The 13,957-nt window shown below is 49.9% G+C and overlaps 1 protein-coding gene across 2 annotated transcripts in view; it reads right to left on the bottom strand.

Annotated features, from left to right (window-relative positions):
- Positions 1–883: 883 nt before the first annotated feature.
- The window catches only part of STK36 (serine/threonine kinase 36), a 30,816-nt gene continuing 17,742 nt past the window's right edge, over positions 884–13,957 (bottom strand). The window contains exons 12-27 of one of the 2 annotated variants that reach the window (XM_061187416.1): positions 13,413–13,592; positions 12,374–12,471; positions 11,823–11,928; positions 9,943–10,093; positions 9,629–9,756; positions 8,994–9,098; positions 8,560–8,658; positions 8,385–8,473; positions 8,041–8,104; positions 7,735–7,845; positions 6,233–6,307; positions 5,632–5,806; positions 5,226–5,373; positions 4,848–4,995; positions 3,524–4,270; positions 884–2,289 (exon numbers count right to left, since the gene is read on the bottom strand). In XM_061187416.1, coding sequence (XP_061043399.1) covers positions 2,146–2,289; positions 3,524–4,270; positions 4,848–4,995; positions 5,226–5,373; positions 5,632–5,806; positions 6,233–6,307; positions 7,735–7,845; positions 8,041–8,104; positions 8,385–8,473; positions 8,560–8,658; positions 8,994–9,098; positions 9,629–9,756; positions 9,943–10,093; positions 11,823–11,928; positions 12,374–12,471; positions 13,413–13,592 — 2,568 coding nt within the window. In that variant the 3' untranslated portion in view covers positions 884–2,145. The remainder of the gene's footprint in view (positions 2,290–3,523; positions 4,271–4,847; positions 4,996–5,225; positions 5,374–5,631; positions 5,807–6,232; positions 6,308–7,734; positions 7,846–8,040; positions 8,105–8,384; positions 8,474–8,559; positions 8,659–8,993; positions 9,099–9,628; positions 9,757–9,942; positions 10,094–11,822; positions 11,929–12,373; positions 12,472–13,412; positions 13,593–13,957) is intronic. The other variant, XM_061187407.1, reaches the window with a different exon arrangement.

The following is a 13,957-nucleotide window of genomic DNA, read 5'->3' as shown; positions in this document are numbered from 1 at the left end:
ACCACTGCGCCACCAGGGAAGCCCTGGCAGGTGGATTCTTAACCGCTGCGCCACCAGGGGAGTCCGTAATTCACTCATTTTAATAAGCCCACTGTCTCCCCAACCAGAATGGAAACTCTATGACAAACAGGCATTGCTTTACCTTCAGTGCCTAGAATAGTATCTGGCATATAGAAAGGACTCAATAAATATACGTTGTAGAAAATAGACTGGTGGTTGCCACGGGGAGGGGCCTGGGAGAGGGTTGGATTGGGAATTTGGGGTTAGCAGATGCAAACTGGTATATATAGAATGGATAAACAACAAGGTCCTACTGTATAGCACAGGGAACTATATTGAATATCCTGTGACAAACCATAATAGAAAAGAATATGAGGGCTTCCCTGGTGGTGCAGTGGTTGAGAGTCCGCCTGCCAGTGCAGGGGACACGGGTTCGAGCCCTGGTCTGGGAGGATCCCACATGCCCCGGAGCAACTGGGCCCGTGAGCCACAACTACTGAGCCTGCGCGTCTGGAGCCTGTGCTCCGCAACAAGAGAGGCCGCGACAGTGAGAGGCTCGCGCATCGCGATGAAGAGTGGCCCCCACTTGCCGCAACTAGAGAAAGCCCTCGCACAGAAACTAAGACCCAACACAGCCAAAAATAAATAAATAAATAAATAAATTTATTAAAAAAAAATATGAAAAAGAATGTATATATGTATGTATAACTGAGTCACTGCTGTACAGCAGTAATTAACACATTGTAATTCAACTATACTTCAATAAACAACTTTAAAAAACAAACAAATAAATATACATTGAACTGAACTGAAATAATCTGGATAGGAGGAAATTATGGTGGTCTCTAGAAAAAAATGTTATTTTTGCCAAAATATAAACACAGACAGTGGGCAATGAAGATGAGGTCTAAATGAATTCTTTATAAAAATAAAGACACCTTACTCATCTTTCATTTCTAAAACAAGTGGAATTTAAGGAAGGACAAAAAGTAGTCTCCCTATGTTACAGATGGAGAAATTAGGGCTCTGGGAAGCTGGTTGCAAGCTATCCAGTGAGTGAAGGTTTAAGCTTTCCAGGATGGATTATGATTCTAACCAATGGGCCTGCCAAACATCCCTTTCTGGTAAACTGCACAATCTCCATAAACAGCCATCCTTCTAAAGCAGCTGGGCTTCCCTATACATTGAAAGTCCACCAAATATTAAAACTAGTCACTAAGCCTGAGATCAGAAAGCAATCCAATTTACCCCTCTGTTTAATCCTATCCTTTCCTATTTCAGCTCCACTGGCCCTGGCTTGGAAGTAGGGGATCACATGCAGCTCATCTGGGATGGAGGACGCTGGAAGGCAGGAAAAGATATAAATAAGCTCCCAAACCAGGATCTTCTGTGAACAGAAAACCAGTGCTTCCAGCATCACACATCAGCTAAAAGAGCTGAACCTCTCAACTCTTTACCCTGGCAGCTCCAAGTAGGGTTAAAAAAAAAAAAAAAGAAAAAAGGAAGGAGAGAGGGAGGGAGGGAGGGAGGGGAGGGAAGGGAAGGGAAGGAAGGGAGGGAGGAAGGAAGGAAAGAGGGAGGGAGGAAGGAAGGAAGAAAGAAAAGGTACACTCCCACCCCCACCAATGGATGGGAATGGGGGCTACAGGCTGGGGAGCCCTCCATAACAGGGACTGATGGCATTTATCCCCACAGCAGGCTATCCCCTAGAGGCAGGCTCTGTCTTCATCACTGTCCTGGGACCACTGCATCTAAAACAAGAACCTGCTGGGAAGATTTCAGGAGCTCCAGAAAGGAAGAGACCTCTCAGGTAGAAGGTGTCTCCCTAAGGTCCAGGAGGCATGTCCCTTGGGTTTAAAGGCACATTATTGGAGAAAAGACCCCCTGATGTAGAGAAGAAAGGAATCTCCTCTGGCACCAACAACAATGAAGTTTACTGGCTGAAATCATCCTGAATCTGGGGGAAAGAAGGAGCTGTATACATAAATCTCTTCCAGGTTCTTGTCCTCAAATCAGTTGATTGGCAGCTTATCTCTTTCAGTCTCTTTAGCTCTTGGTTGAGTTGGTGGCTTGTAGAGCAGAAAAAGGAAGGGTTGGCAACAGTAGGGCAATGAAGGTTGGAGGCTGGACCCCAGGAATCTGGGGTCATGTATTGTGGGTTGGCCTCAAGAGGTGAATGAGTTTCCTGCAGTGTTTGGCAGAGGCCGGCCTGGGACTGCTATGTGGCAGTAACTGATTCCCCAGAGAGAGCAAGGCTAATTTCTCACTGGCACCCAGGGACACCAGCACCTGTGGGATAGAGAGAGATGATAGAACACGACATGCAGAGGACTGTGATTTGGCCCAGCAATTCCCACTCTAGAAAAGGAAGAAAAAGAAAATGAGCTCTTGGGGACTCAAAATAGGTTGTGTGGGAAAAGACAGACCTTGGAGACAGGAATCACCAGGACCAGAGGTCTATTTCCATTCTCTTTGGTTACAGACCATGAAACCAAGGCACCAAAGGAGCCATGCACTTGTCCCCAGAAAGAGGTAATAAATGCAGCAGTAAAAGTAAGCCAAAAGGTGAGACTCCCAGCTGTGGATCTAGACCAGTGGGTCTGGACCTCCTTACCACCAAGAATCCCTTTTATTATTTCCCCACACAGATTGCCAAAAAACTCTAATATATATCATAACCATCCTGTCAAAACATCTCTTCTGCGTGAACCACTCAATGCTACCACATTGAACTATTATAATTTGGAGGTTTAGCTTTATCATAGGTAGATGTATGATTTTTCCATTGGGCTGTTTATATACTGAAAATTGAGCAGAAAAAAGAAAAAACAGAGTAAAGCAGTGGTTAAGAACATGGGCTCTAGGAACTTCCCTGGTGGTCCAGTGGTTAAGACTCCATGCTTTCACTGCAGGGGCCACAGGTTCAATCCCTGGTCAGGAAACTAAGATCCCGCATGCCGTGTGGCACGACCAAAGGAAAAAAAAAAAGAGCATGGGCTCTGGACTTAGACTCTTGAGTTCAAAAGTCCAATCCTACATATTAGCTTTGTAACTTGGACAAGTTATTAAATTCTTTGTGCCTCAGTTTTATTGCCTGCAAAATGAGAAGCAAAGCTTAAACCAGATAATAAAGGTAAAATGCTTAGCATGGTACTTTTCACATGGTAAGTGCTAAAAAAGATAGTTAGCACCTTCATGGCCCTCAGAATGAAACCACTCTATACCTCAACGTCTAGTCTCCCCTCACCTCCCTCCTGCACAGCCTCCAGAAGAGAGAAACACTGGTCCTTGAGATCCCAGGCATCTCCTAGCCCAGTGGAGCCCTCTTCCAGGTCCCCTCCCTTCTCCACGTGCGAAATGTTAGATGAAAAACTCATGACCAAGTCACGGCCCCTGGGTTTCCTGCTCCCAGAGAAGGATACCGCTTGGGCTTCTAGATGTCTCAATTCCTTAAAGACTATCTCAGAAAAATGTTGTGAAAACCAGCCCCATCATGGTGATTCCTAAGTCCCCTCGGGTGTACCTGATGGATGCAGGGCTCCTGTCGGAGGCTCCGGAGGGCAACGAGGGCGGCTTCCTTCACATTTGGCTGGGGGTCTCCACACGCCACCTCTAGGAGCCGCTGGGGCACTTGGCACTGTAACAGCTCGTCCCCCAAACCCTCAGGCCCCAAGTTGCCCAGAGCTGATGCGGCATTGCGCCGGATACCAGCCTGAGGATCTCCAAGCAGCTGGGTCATACCGGGCACCGCGGCTGCCAGGGCAGGCCCCAGGGGACCAGCTTGGTAGGCTGCATTGCCCACAGCAAAGCTGGCAGCGCGCCGCACAGCAGGGTCCTGGTCTCCAAGCCCCAGCAGCAAAAGGTTGAGCAGTCCTAGCTGGCTCTGCAGGGCCCCACGCAGGGCTCCGCTGTGCTGGAGCAAGTGTCCCAGGAGCCCGTAAGTACGGGCCCGCACAGAATTCTCTGGGTGGCCCAGGAGGCTGCGCAGGGTCCGATAGGATTCATTGGGGCCAGCCAGGAGTTCTTGGATAAAGGACAAATGGCTGGGAGACAGTACCCGGGCGGTGTGGGCCAGGAGGGAGAGAAGGTCAGAGGTCAGCAGCGGCTGGTCGCCCAGGAGGGCAGCTGAGAGGAATGAGATGGTGGTTGTAGGGGAGGCGGCTACTGTGCTCACAAACTGATTGAGAGAGGGGGGCTCCGAGAGGGCCAGGCGTGTGAGCAGACTGATGGGCAGCTCGGCTTGTGTCAGTGGAAGATGGTGGCGGCAGACCTGGAGAAGGGCGAGGGGTGCAGGCAAAAGAGCTCAGGGAGAGGGAGAACACACTGCAGCTAGATAACGAGACAGAGCCCACAATCTGGGAGAGAGAAAAGCCAAACTCTGGTGAGAATACCACAGAGAGCCGGAAGACCTGAACCACAGCACCGCACGTGAGACACAACGTGGAGCCCAGGAGAACAGGTCCTTCCCAAGTCCATGCCTTGCTCTGCAAGGACTTAGTCTCTCTGCTTCAGAGACCCGCTCACTGCTTAATGCCAACAATTTCCAAGGAAGTGATTCTCAGCTGAGGAGCTGAGTCTCCAGGGCCTAGACTAAGATATCCACCCCACTGGGCTCCAAGTGAATCCAGATATCGGACTGATGGAGAGAAGAGGCACCAGCCCAGCTCCAACCACATGCCTCTGTTCAGGCCCAAATGCTTTCTCCACTCCAACTCTTAGACCAAGCCAGGTGCTGCACTCCTACAGGGGCCTGGGAGAGCCCCGGAGCTGTCAGGAAGTGAATTTGAGTACACAAGGTTAGGCCACCTTCCTCTCCCACCTTCCTGCCTGGGTAGCTTCCCCAGTACCTGCAGCAGGTGGGCTGTGACTTCTGAGTCTGTGAGGTCAGCCAAGACACCTTCAAGGAGGTCAGCGTCCACATCCAGGGCGAAGGGGAAGCAGAGGAGCTGGCAGACAGAGAGCACCACGACGGGGAGAAACTCAGGCCCTTGAGGCCTAAGGAGGGGAGAGTGGAAGGAGATACTCAGTCTGGCGCACCCACCCTTTAGCTTTCTTCCGCCGACTCTTCTCAAATTCCCTAGTCCAGCTCTCCTTCCCCAACCTCAGTAATCCCATTTCTTGCCTCATAGCTCAAGCTGTCAGCTCTTTCTCTCCTGCCTTCCCCTCCTCCTACCCCCAACAGCCAACGTTGAATTTCTGGTCTCCCTCCTCTAGCTCCAACTCACGCCTGGGTCAGTTGATGCAGAAAGCTGGGCGAAAGCAGATGCTTCAGGGTGGACATGAGGATACTTCCACGCTGAGACAGGTGGCTCAGGCATAACTGGGGTTCCTGGGTAAAGGTGGCCATGGCCAGGCTCAGCAGGGCTGCCATGCCTGGAAACACCAAGAATGGAGACCCAGTGGAGCAGGTAAGAGGTCAGGATGCCCCTGCGTCCCCAGGGCTCTCAGGGCTACCACCTGTTCAGCCCCTTCCCCGTCCTTGAGCAGCTCCAGCATAGACTCTGCCATCCTCTCCCCAGGCAGCAGCAGCAGTAGCCATCCCCATGGGCTAACCCAGTTCTAGGCTGTTTCCTCTTGAAGAGGAATCAACACACTGGCCCGACAAAAGGGGCCGTGCTGTTGGAAAGATACCTTGGGGTGAGATCAGCATCCAGTCTGGCTCTGGGCTTTGTGGACTGGACAGTGACTGCTCCTCTTCCTGTACAGATGCCTCCTCGGGGAGCCTCAGCACCATGGAGAAGCGGTGCCACAGAACGGTCCACATTTCTGAGCTAGCCACGACCCTTATCGGATTACCCTTCCCCTGCTAGAGACAAAATTGAATGAGGGTAAACGAGGAGGTCCAAGACAGGAGTCAAAATGCTTTTTTCTCACTCTTGTCCCTGACCTACGAGGAAGAGGAGTCCCAGAAATAATTCCTTCTGTTTTCCCACCTAGGATTTCCCTGTTGTCCCAGTTCCCTCACTTATCACATCTTAACCCCTGACCTCTCAACCCATGTGTATGTCTACTGGAAACCAGGGAATTACAGCTTTCTTCCCACTGAATCCCAAGGGATGCAGCTGAATGGTTCCCCTTAAAGGGTCCGTACTGACGGCAGATGGGCCCAATTTAAGGCCATCACAGGCGGTTTGAGAGGAGAGGTGAATGTGTTGCTTCTTCCTTCCTATTGGCCAGTGGCTCCCCAAAGCAGCTCTCCGTACTTCCCATCCGTCCTAGGATGCAGCTGTACCTGGGTGAGCAGCTGCAGCAGAAGGATGAGGAGGCCATCATAGAATCCACAGCCACCCGGTGGAGTCAGCCGGACCTGTCGGAGAGAGGTGGGAAGAGAGCAGATCTGAGAGGGGTGAGGTGACCACACAGGCCTGTGCTCCCAACTCCAAGTCAGGCAGAAGGAGTTCTTCTTCAGCCTGGTGTAGTGGGGAGAGTTCTTTTGGACTTAGGAGTCTTGGCTCCTGCCTATTCGTTCAATGACTAACTCTGTCCTGAAGACACAGTCAGTAGGGTAAGCAGCCAGACAAACTATTACAGTTTAGGAAGATGCTTGCTACATGACAGGCTGTGAGGGAGGGCTGTGGAGAGGGAAGGGGACACAGTTGAGAGTGCTAACTCTGCCTCCTGGAGGTAGGAAACTGATGGGATTAAAAGTTTAAAAGGGCGATGAGGGGGAGGGAGGGAGATGCAAGAGGGAAGAGATATGGGGACATATGTATATGTATAACTGATTCACTTTGTTATAAAGCAGAAACTAACACACCATTGTAAAGCAATTATACTCCAATAAAGATGTTAAAAAATAAATAAATAAATAAATAAAATTAAAAAATAAAATAAAATAAAAGGGAGATGAGGAAGGGAGAGGTCATAGCTTCCATAAAGGCAGACGAGGAAGGGAGAGGTCATAGCTTCCATAAAGGCAGACGAGGAAGGGAAAGGTCATAGCTTCCACAAAGGCAGACGAGGAAGGGAGAGGTCATAGCTTCCATAAAGGCAGACGAGGAAGGGAGAGGTCATAGCTTCCATAAAGGCAGGTTGTGAGAGACCACAGTGAACTTTGGAAATGTTAACTCTTTGGTGGAGCAGGATTAGAGAGCCCAGAGGGAACAGATGAGCTTTGAGTAGCCTGCTAACCAATTTAGACATTAACCCAGAAACCGTGGGAAGCCACTGAGGACTTACACAAGCTCCACATGGGCGAGATTTTTTTGTCTCTCCTTTCACTACTGTATTCTCAGAGCCGAGACTAGTGCCTGGTACTCATTACTATATTTATGTGTGAAATAATTACTGGTTGAACAAATGGGCAGGTTTTCCTTTAAGAAAGCTCACTTTGGTGACGGCGAAGAAAATGGACTGGAGAGGAGAGAGGCTGGAGGGGAGATCCTTCAGGAGGCAAGTGCCAGAGTGAGAGAGAGAGAGAGAGAGAGAGAGAGAGAGAGAGAGAGACACACACACACACACACACACACACACACACACACACACGCGCGCGCGCGATGCCTCCCCCTCCCCCTTCAGAGGTCCTGCAAGTTAACAACAAACCTAAAGCCCTGACAGTCTGGGCTCAGAGGGATCTATTATCCGAGGGCAGAAGGATAGGACAGGAAAGACGCCTTGATTCTCTCACACTCCTTAGTTTCCTCTAGGCTTGCTGGCATTTCAGTCTTTTTCCCTGAACACAGACCTTATCTGACTCAGAGAAAACGCGTCTCTGCATTCCCTGGTAGAGCTCACCTCCGCAGGGGCGGACAGGGCATGTGTGGCAGCTGCAATCCACTCCACAGGCTGGAGGTCAAAAGTCACCCCTTGCTGACCAAGCTGTCCCAACAGACAGGCTGCCGCGCTCTGTGGAGAGTTAGACAAGGCGGAGGAATGTCCACATCTGAATGGTACTCGGGACAGGCAGAGAGGATTTATTTCTCTGTCCTGGTCCAGAAGAATGCCTCACAAACAGCTGCAAATTAGGAAATGACTCTCCTGCTTGCAGAAGGGTGGGATGATAGGGTGAAAAGTGGAGGAAGATGAAGGTTGAAAACTCACCACAAGGGAGACGACGTGTGAATGGGTAAAGACAGTAGCAACCTCACTGCCTAGCTTCTCCATTCTGGAATAAAGAGATACATCAAGGCATGTAGCAGTGTGAAAGGAGGCTGCTGCATGGCCTGCCCTCTCCCTTGGATGGCACTCTCCACCTAGGCTGCATGTCCACCTCCAAGGCACAAAGTTGGTGGGAATCTAGGTCTCTTCTTTGTACAGAAACCCTCACACTCTTTGTCCCAATCCCTCCTTAGGATAGGCCGTAGGGTGTCACTCCCCACAGTCCATGTCTGGGTGAGCTATGTGGGTGGAAGATTTCAGTGGAGAGACCCTGCTTTATGACTCACCCAGAAGGCAGATCTTGGAGGTGAAGGACAAGAAGGGAGAGGAGGTACAGTGTCACTTCAGCAGACTCTTCCCAATCCACTACCTTTACCTACAAAGGAAACCCGAGATACCAGAGGCTCCTCTGATTGAGATGGTGGGACCCCCAAGAGATGCCCATTCGTGCTGCTGGCCTACCTTGCCCTGGACCAACTTCCACAGTGACTCCAAGGCCAGGGGCTCTTGCCCTAGAAGACGGCACAGGGGCTCACTGACGTGGCAGCAGGAGTAGAGAACCTAAAGGGAGTGGGAAGGAGTCTGTCAGGGAGGCAGAGCAGCCCCTGGGCTCCTAGATTGAAAGGCTCAGCTGAAAGCAGGCTAGCCTCTCGACAGATCTAGTATCCACAACTAGGGATATTAGAGAAATTCAGGCCACTTCTGCCTCTTGCTCAAAGACTGTGAGATGCGGACACTTCTCAGTTCTGCTGAGGACTGGCTGAACAGTTTTAAAAGCAGAAAGGGGTCCTCCAAGTGGGGGTGTCTCTCATTTCTCTCAGTGTCTCTTTCTCTCTCTCTTAGTCCTTGGGTGACAAAGAAGTCTGAAAGGCCAAGAGTTAATGGGCAGGCAGTACCTTGAGAAGGTGTAGGCACAGGATGGGATGCTGCAGGCCAGAGATGAGGGATGACCTCAGTTGGTTGCTATCTTCAGTGAGCTGGTTTGCCAAATGCCGAGAGATCTGTAGAGACATACCTGAAGACTCAATCCCATTCCCATTATTCCAATCCCATTCCTCTCTTATCTCCAACTAATCAGGACTCTCAACCCCTTGCTAGCCACTCTTCCCCAGATTCACCAGGAACTTCAGCCCCCATTCCATTCCCAGTCTTCATGGCCAGTGGAGAACCAAAAGGCAAGGCCTAGTTAAGTTCCACTGCAGGCAGGTACAGAGGAAAGTGTTGCTAGCCAAAAGGGAGCAGGAAATCTGAATCTTGAACCCTTGAGGAAGCATCACTGGTGGCTTCAGATCAGCTACCCCACCACATGGGCAGTTTGTCACTGAGCTCTCTAATCAGCTGGCCAAGGGCTCTGGGATTTTGGCTACATCATGTTCTACAAGTGGCCCAAACCTAGTGGGAGCATCTGTTTCTGGAAGTACTGAGTAAAGGGAGGCATAAAAGCTTGTTTTTCTGCCTTTCTTAAAAGCTGGGCCAGCCTCCCCTACTCTGGCAACAGGGAGGACAGGAACAAAAAAATTGTAGCTCAGACCCGCTCCTTGGCTTCCCAGCAGCCAGGCAGCCCCACAGGAGCAGCGCATACGGCTGCCAGTGCCGAGGACATGGCTCCAGGCAGATCCTCACTCTGCTCCCGAAGCGGCTGGCTCACCTCGGGGGCTCCTGCGAGAAAGGCAAAGAATGCAGGAAGGCGTTGGTTGTTTCAGATTCCCCATTCTTTCTCTCAGTTCATAGTTATTTAACACTCACTAAATGCCAGGCCTATTCTAGGTAATGGCAGGAGAAAGAGCAGAGCTGGACCTACTCGACAAGTAGGTCGAGAGAACCTTACCTTCCCAATCCAGTTACCTGGGGGGCTGTGGAAAGGGAGCTGTGGAACTGTCAAGCCATGAAGGAGCCCGTCCAACACAGCCCGCTGTGTGGTCATCAGGCTGGAGTAGAAAGCTCTGGAGATGGTCCAGCTGTTCCCATCCATGGCTTCACACAGAACAGTAAAGCACTAAGGGAGACAAGGCAGGGTTAACAGCAGGCACATCAGAAAACTGACTGGACTTAGGGTAAGGAGCAGGAGTTCCCGGAGAACCTGAGAAAGGAGGAGAAAAACCCAGGGGGACAAGCTGATGAACTCTAAGTATTCCTCACACAGAAAGTGCAATATAACTGCCTTCACATTTCAAGGACAGGAATTTTAGGTGTCCTTTTATTCTGATCAGCTGCTCCCTAGATGATGTTTCTCAAAGTATTATCTGTGGACCCTGAGTATAAGAATTCCTGGGGATTCATGGGTCCTTCCCAACCCAGTCAATGATTCAGAATTTCGAGAGGTGGGGAATTTATTCCAAACTCCCCATGCTACTCAGTGCACAATGACATATGAGAAGTGCTGACCAATAATGTGAGTCACTACTGGCCAAAATTTACATTAGATGTTAAAAGCTTTCTGACCGGAAAGGGTGAGGGATGTTAAAATGGGCTCTCAGAAGAGAAGAGACTGGGCTTCCCTGGTGGCGCAGTGGTTAAGAATCCACCTGCCAATGCAGGGGACACGGGTTCGAGCCCTGGTCCGGGAAGATCCCACATGCTGGGGAGCAACTAAGCCCAAGCGCCACAACTACTGAGCCTGCGCTCTAGAGCCCACGAGCCACAACTACTGAAGCCCGTGCACCTAGAGCCCATGCTCAGCAACAAGAGAAGCCACTGCAATGAGAAGCCCACGCACCGCAACGAAGAGTAGCCCCCGCTCGCCACAACTAGAGAAAGCCCGTGCGCAGCAATGAAGACGCAATGCAGCCAAAAAATAAATAAATAAATAAATTTATTTAAAAAAGAAGAGAAGAGACTGAATGGACTGCTAGCTGCTAGCTGGAAGTAGGAATGTAGCCCAGATCTGTGCTCCCAGTTTCCAGTCTGAACAACAACCAGGCAATTGTTTCCTTCCTTGAACATGTTCCTCTCTGTCTCCTCTGAGATCAGTCAGAACTCAACTATTTTCTCTTTCAAGCCTCCCTTCCCATCCCTCACCTCCAGAGTCCAGGAGAGAGAACCCACATAGGTTACTAGTCTGTAGGACAAACAAGGTTGGGAATACTAGCTGATCTGTAAGTCTATTCAAGAAGAAATACTTCTATTTGTAGTTCCCTAAAATAGGCCACACTGCTTAATGCCTCTGGGCTTTAATATAGGTTGCTCTTTCTACCCGGAATGTCCTCCCTGCTTTCCTGCCTCATCCACGTGGCAAACTTCTGTGCATTCTTCAAATCCTAGCAGAGATGATTTCCTTCTTCAAGATTTCTTCTATGACCCTTAGGGACTTCCCTGGTGGTCCAGTGGTTAAGACTCCGTGCTTCCACTGCAGGGGGCGCGGGTTCAATCCCTGGTCAGGGAACTAAGATCCCACATGCTGCGTGGCGGGTCCAAAAAAAAAAAAAAAGATTTCTTCTATGACCCTCCAAGTAGCGTTAGTCTTCTTCAGTGGTGCTTCTGCATTTTACATGAAGTTCTAATGTACTTTTCACACTGTTGTCCTTGATCACATCTCTCCTATTAGACTAGCCCCGATCCCTTGAAGATGGGGACTTTCTCTTACTCAGATGGCATATGGCACATAGCTGGCATTCAACAAACATTTGTTGTATTACCTCAATCTAACCCTACAGAGCCATAAGAAAGAGGATGGGAGAAACACAGGGAAAACCACAGACAGAAATCTGGAAGGGGGAGCAGATTACCATAAGGCTGTCCCTCCGCAAAGTCTGCTCAGAGTCATCTGGTTGGGCCAGTAGTTTCCCCAAGAGCTCCAGAAAGAGGCTGGCAGCCTCCTGAAATACCTGTAGGCTAGGAAAAAATGAGTCCGTGGTTTCTTCTCATCTCTCTACTAAAAGCCCACATGTTGTGAATGGGTCAGTTCAGGGCAGGTAGGAGAATCTCTGCAAAGGAACACATCAGAGTGCTCTCTCCCCTCTCCCCTCACACACACACACAGTCTCACATACATACCTCCAGGCCTCTTTGGCATTTTCTCTAGCTTATTCACACCCTGAGCCTTCCATTTAGTGTGACTGCTAACCCTTAGAAGCTGAAATTCCGTGGGCAAACTTGGAGGAGTCTCGGGGTCCTTAAGAGGACTAGGTGGACTCTAAGAGGTCACTCAGCTGACCCCTAAACCTGGCACAAATCATGGCTTCTTCTTACTTAGCCTCTTCCTAATGGGGATGGGAAGAAATGGGGGTAGAAACTGAAGCCAAACTGGCCAACAGAGCAAAACTGCCTCTCATCCCACCTGTCACCTGTCTGGCTCCTCTCCAGATTGAAGGTGCAGGCAAAGTAGGCCTGAATCACAGCCATCAGGTCCCGTAAGAAGGTCCCATACCAACATTGCTGCCAGGGAAGAGGACAGAGAGTTAGGGCAATGTAGGGGATGGAAACAAAGACTAAGGGAAAAGGGTGTCAGATATCCAGTCAGGCTGAGCAAACAGAAAGGGACAGAGGGAAGAGAGCGTTTGGACAGAGAGAGGAGATCCAGAGGCAACAAAGTGGCGGCCGACGGGCTGTAAACAGCCAGAAAATGTGTCTTGTTTGGGCCTGAACAGCATTTTGGAGTTTAGGAGGTTCTATTTTTCAAAATAGCTCAAATTCTTTTCTAAATTCCTTAAAAACTCTCAAGACTAACACTCATCAGCAGAGTGCAGCTTCCAGCCGCCAAGCCTTGGCCATGTTAAACATTTCTGCATTCCGGCCTCTCAGCTCAGCTGCGTCGGGACACAGAACAGGGACGTGGACACTGAGACTCACTCCTAGCTCTCCCGCTTATCATCTCCATGACCACTGACAAGGCAGTGCCCGTGTGTGAGTTAGTTAATCTCTGAATTTCAGTACCCTGCTCTATAAAATCAGGCCGGTAAAGCCTAGGATTTTACCTTTCAAAACACAGTGCTCTAAATATTGAGAAATTGCACATAAAAATCTGGATTTCTAGCTTTTCTTGGAAAACTGCAGGATCTGGCACTACTGAGCCCATATTCCCACCTAGCAACAGTGAGCTGGCGCTGAGGAGAGGATGCCCCGTTCCGACTGAGCACGAGATCTCAGTTTCTCACATTCCCACTGATTCATATAGTCACACACAGTCTACTTCACTGATGACATTACCTGCCTGGCCTCGGAAGGCATGAGAATTTGCAATTCATGATCTACTAACTAGAGAGGAGGAGAAGAAAAGAAAAGGCAGTTGGGCCAAATAGAGATGGCAGTTCAAAGAAAAGAAATCCAAAGAGAAGAAATTCTGGTAAATCTTGAGAGGCTCCGGGCGCAGCGCTTACCTGCTGGAGACTGCTGTTCTCCTGGCTGTGTCGGAGGAGGCTGAGCAGCAGCCGGGGGAGCCCTGCCTCACGGCAGAAGGAGTACAAGGGAACAGAGTCACCGCAGCTAGAGAGAAGACTGCTCAGGACCCGGAGCACAGGAAGGATATGGGAAGCGCCCTCCAGCACGCCTTTCAGGATCTGGGTGACACAAAGGAAAGAGACAGTAATCGATATTATGAGAGGTAAAGGAAGGAGAGTCACAGATACCAAGTGTCCCCAAGATGTTGACAAAGCAGACCAAATGTTCTCATTCCTTTCTTTGGGAATCTAAAACCCAGAAAAGGAGAACAGAGAAACAGAGAAAGTGTACCAGGAAAGGGGAATATAGATGGCCAGGTCACCTGACTTAGAGGTGACCAAACCGGGGGGAGGGGGGAACACCTCCCCTCAGTCAGTGACAGACCCAGTGACATTCCTATCTGCTCCCTCCCTTCTCCAGCCCTTCACCTTAAAACAAAATGAAACCACACACACACATTTCTGAAAATTAAAAACAATGGGCA

The sequence above is a fragment of the Eubalaena glacialis genome, chromosome 1 (genome assembly GCF_028564815.1).
Source record: "Eubalaena glacialis isolate mEubGla1 chromosome 1, mEubGla1.1.hap2.+ XY, whole genome shotgun sequence".
NCBI lineage: Eukaryota > Metazoa > Chordata > Mammalia > Artiodactyla > Balaenidae > Eubalaena > Eubalaena glacialis.
The sequence above is the reverse complement of the archived record's forward strand: the minus strand, read 5'-3'. Positions and strand labels throughout refer to the sequence as shown.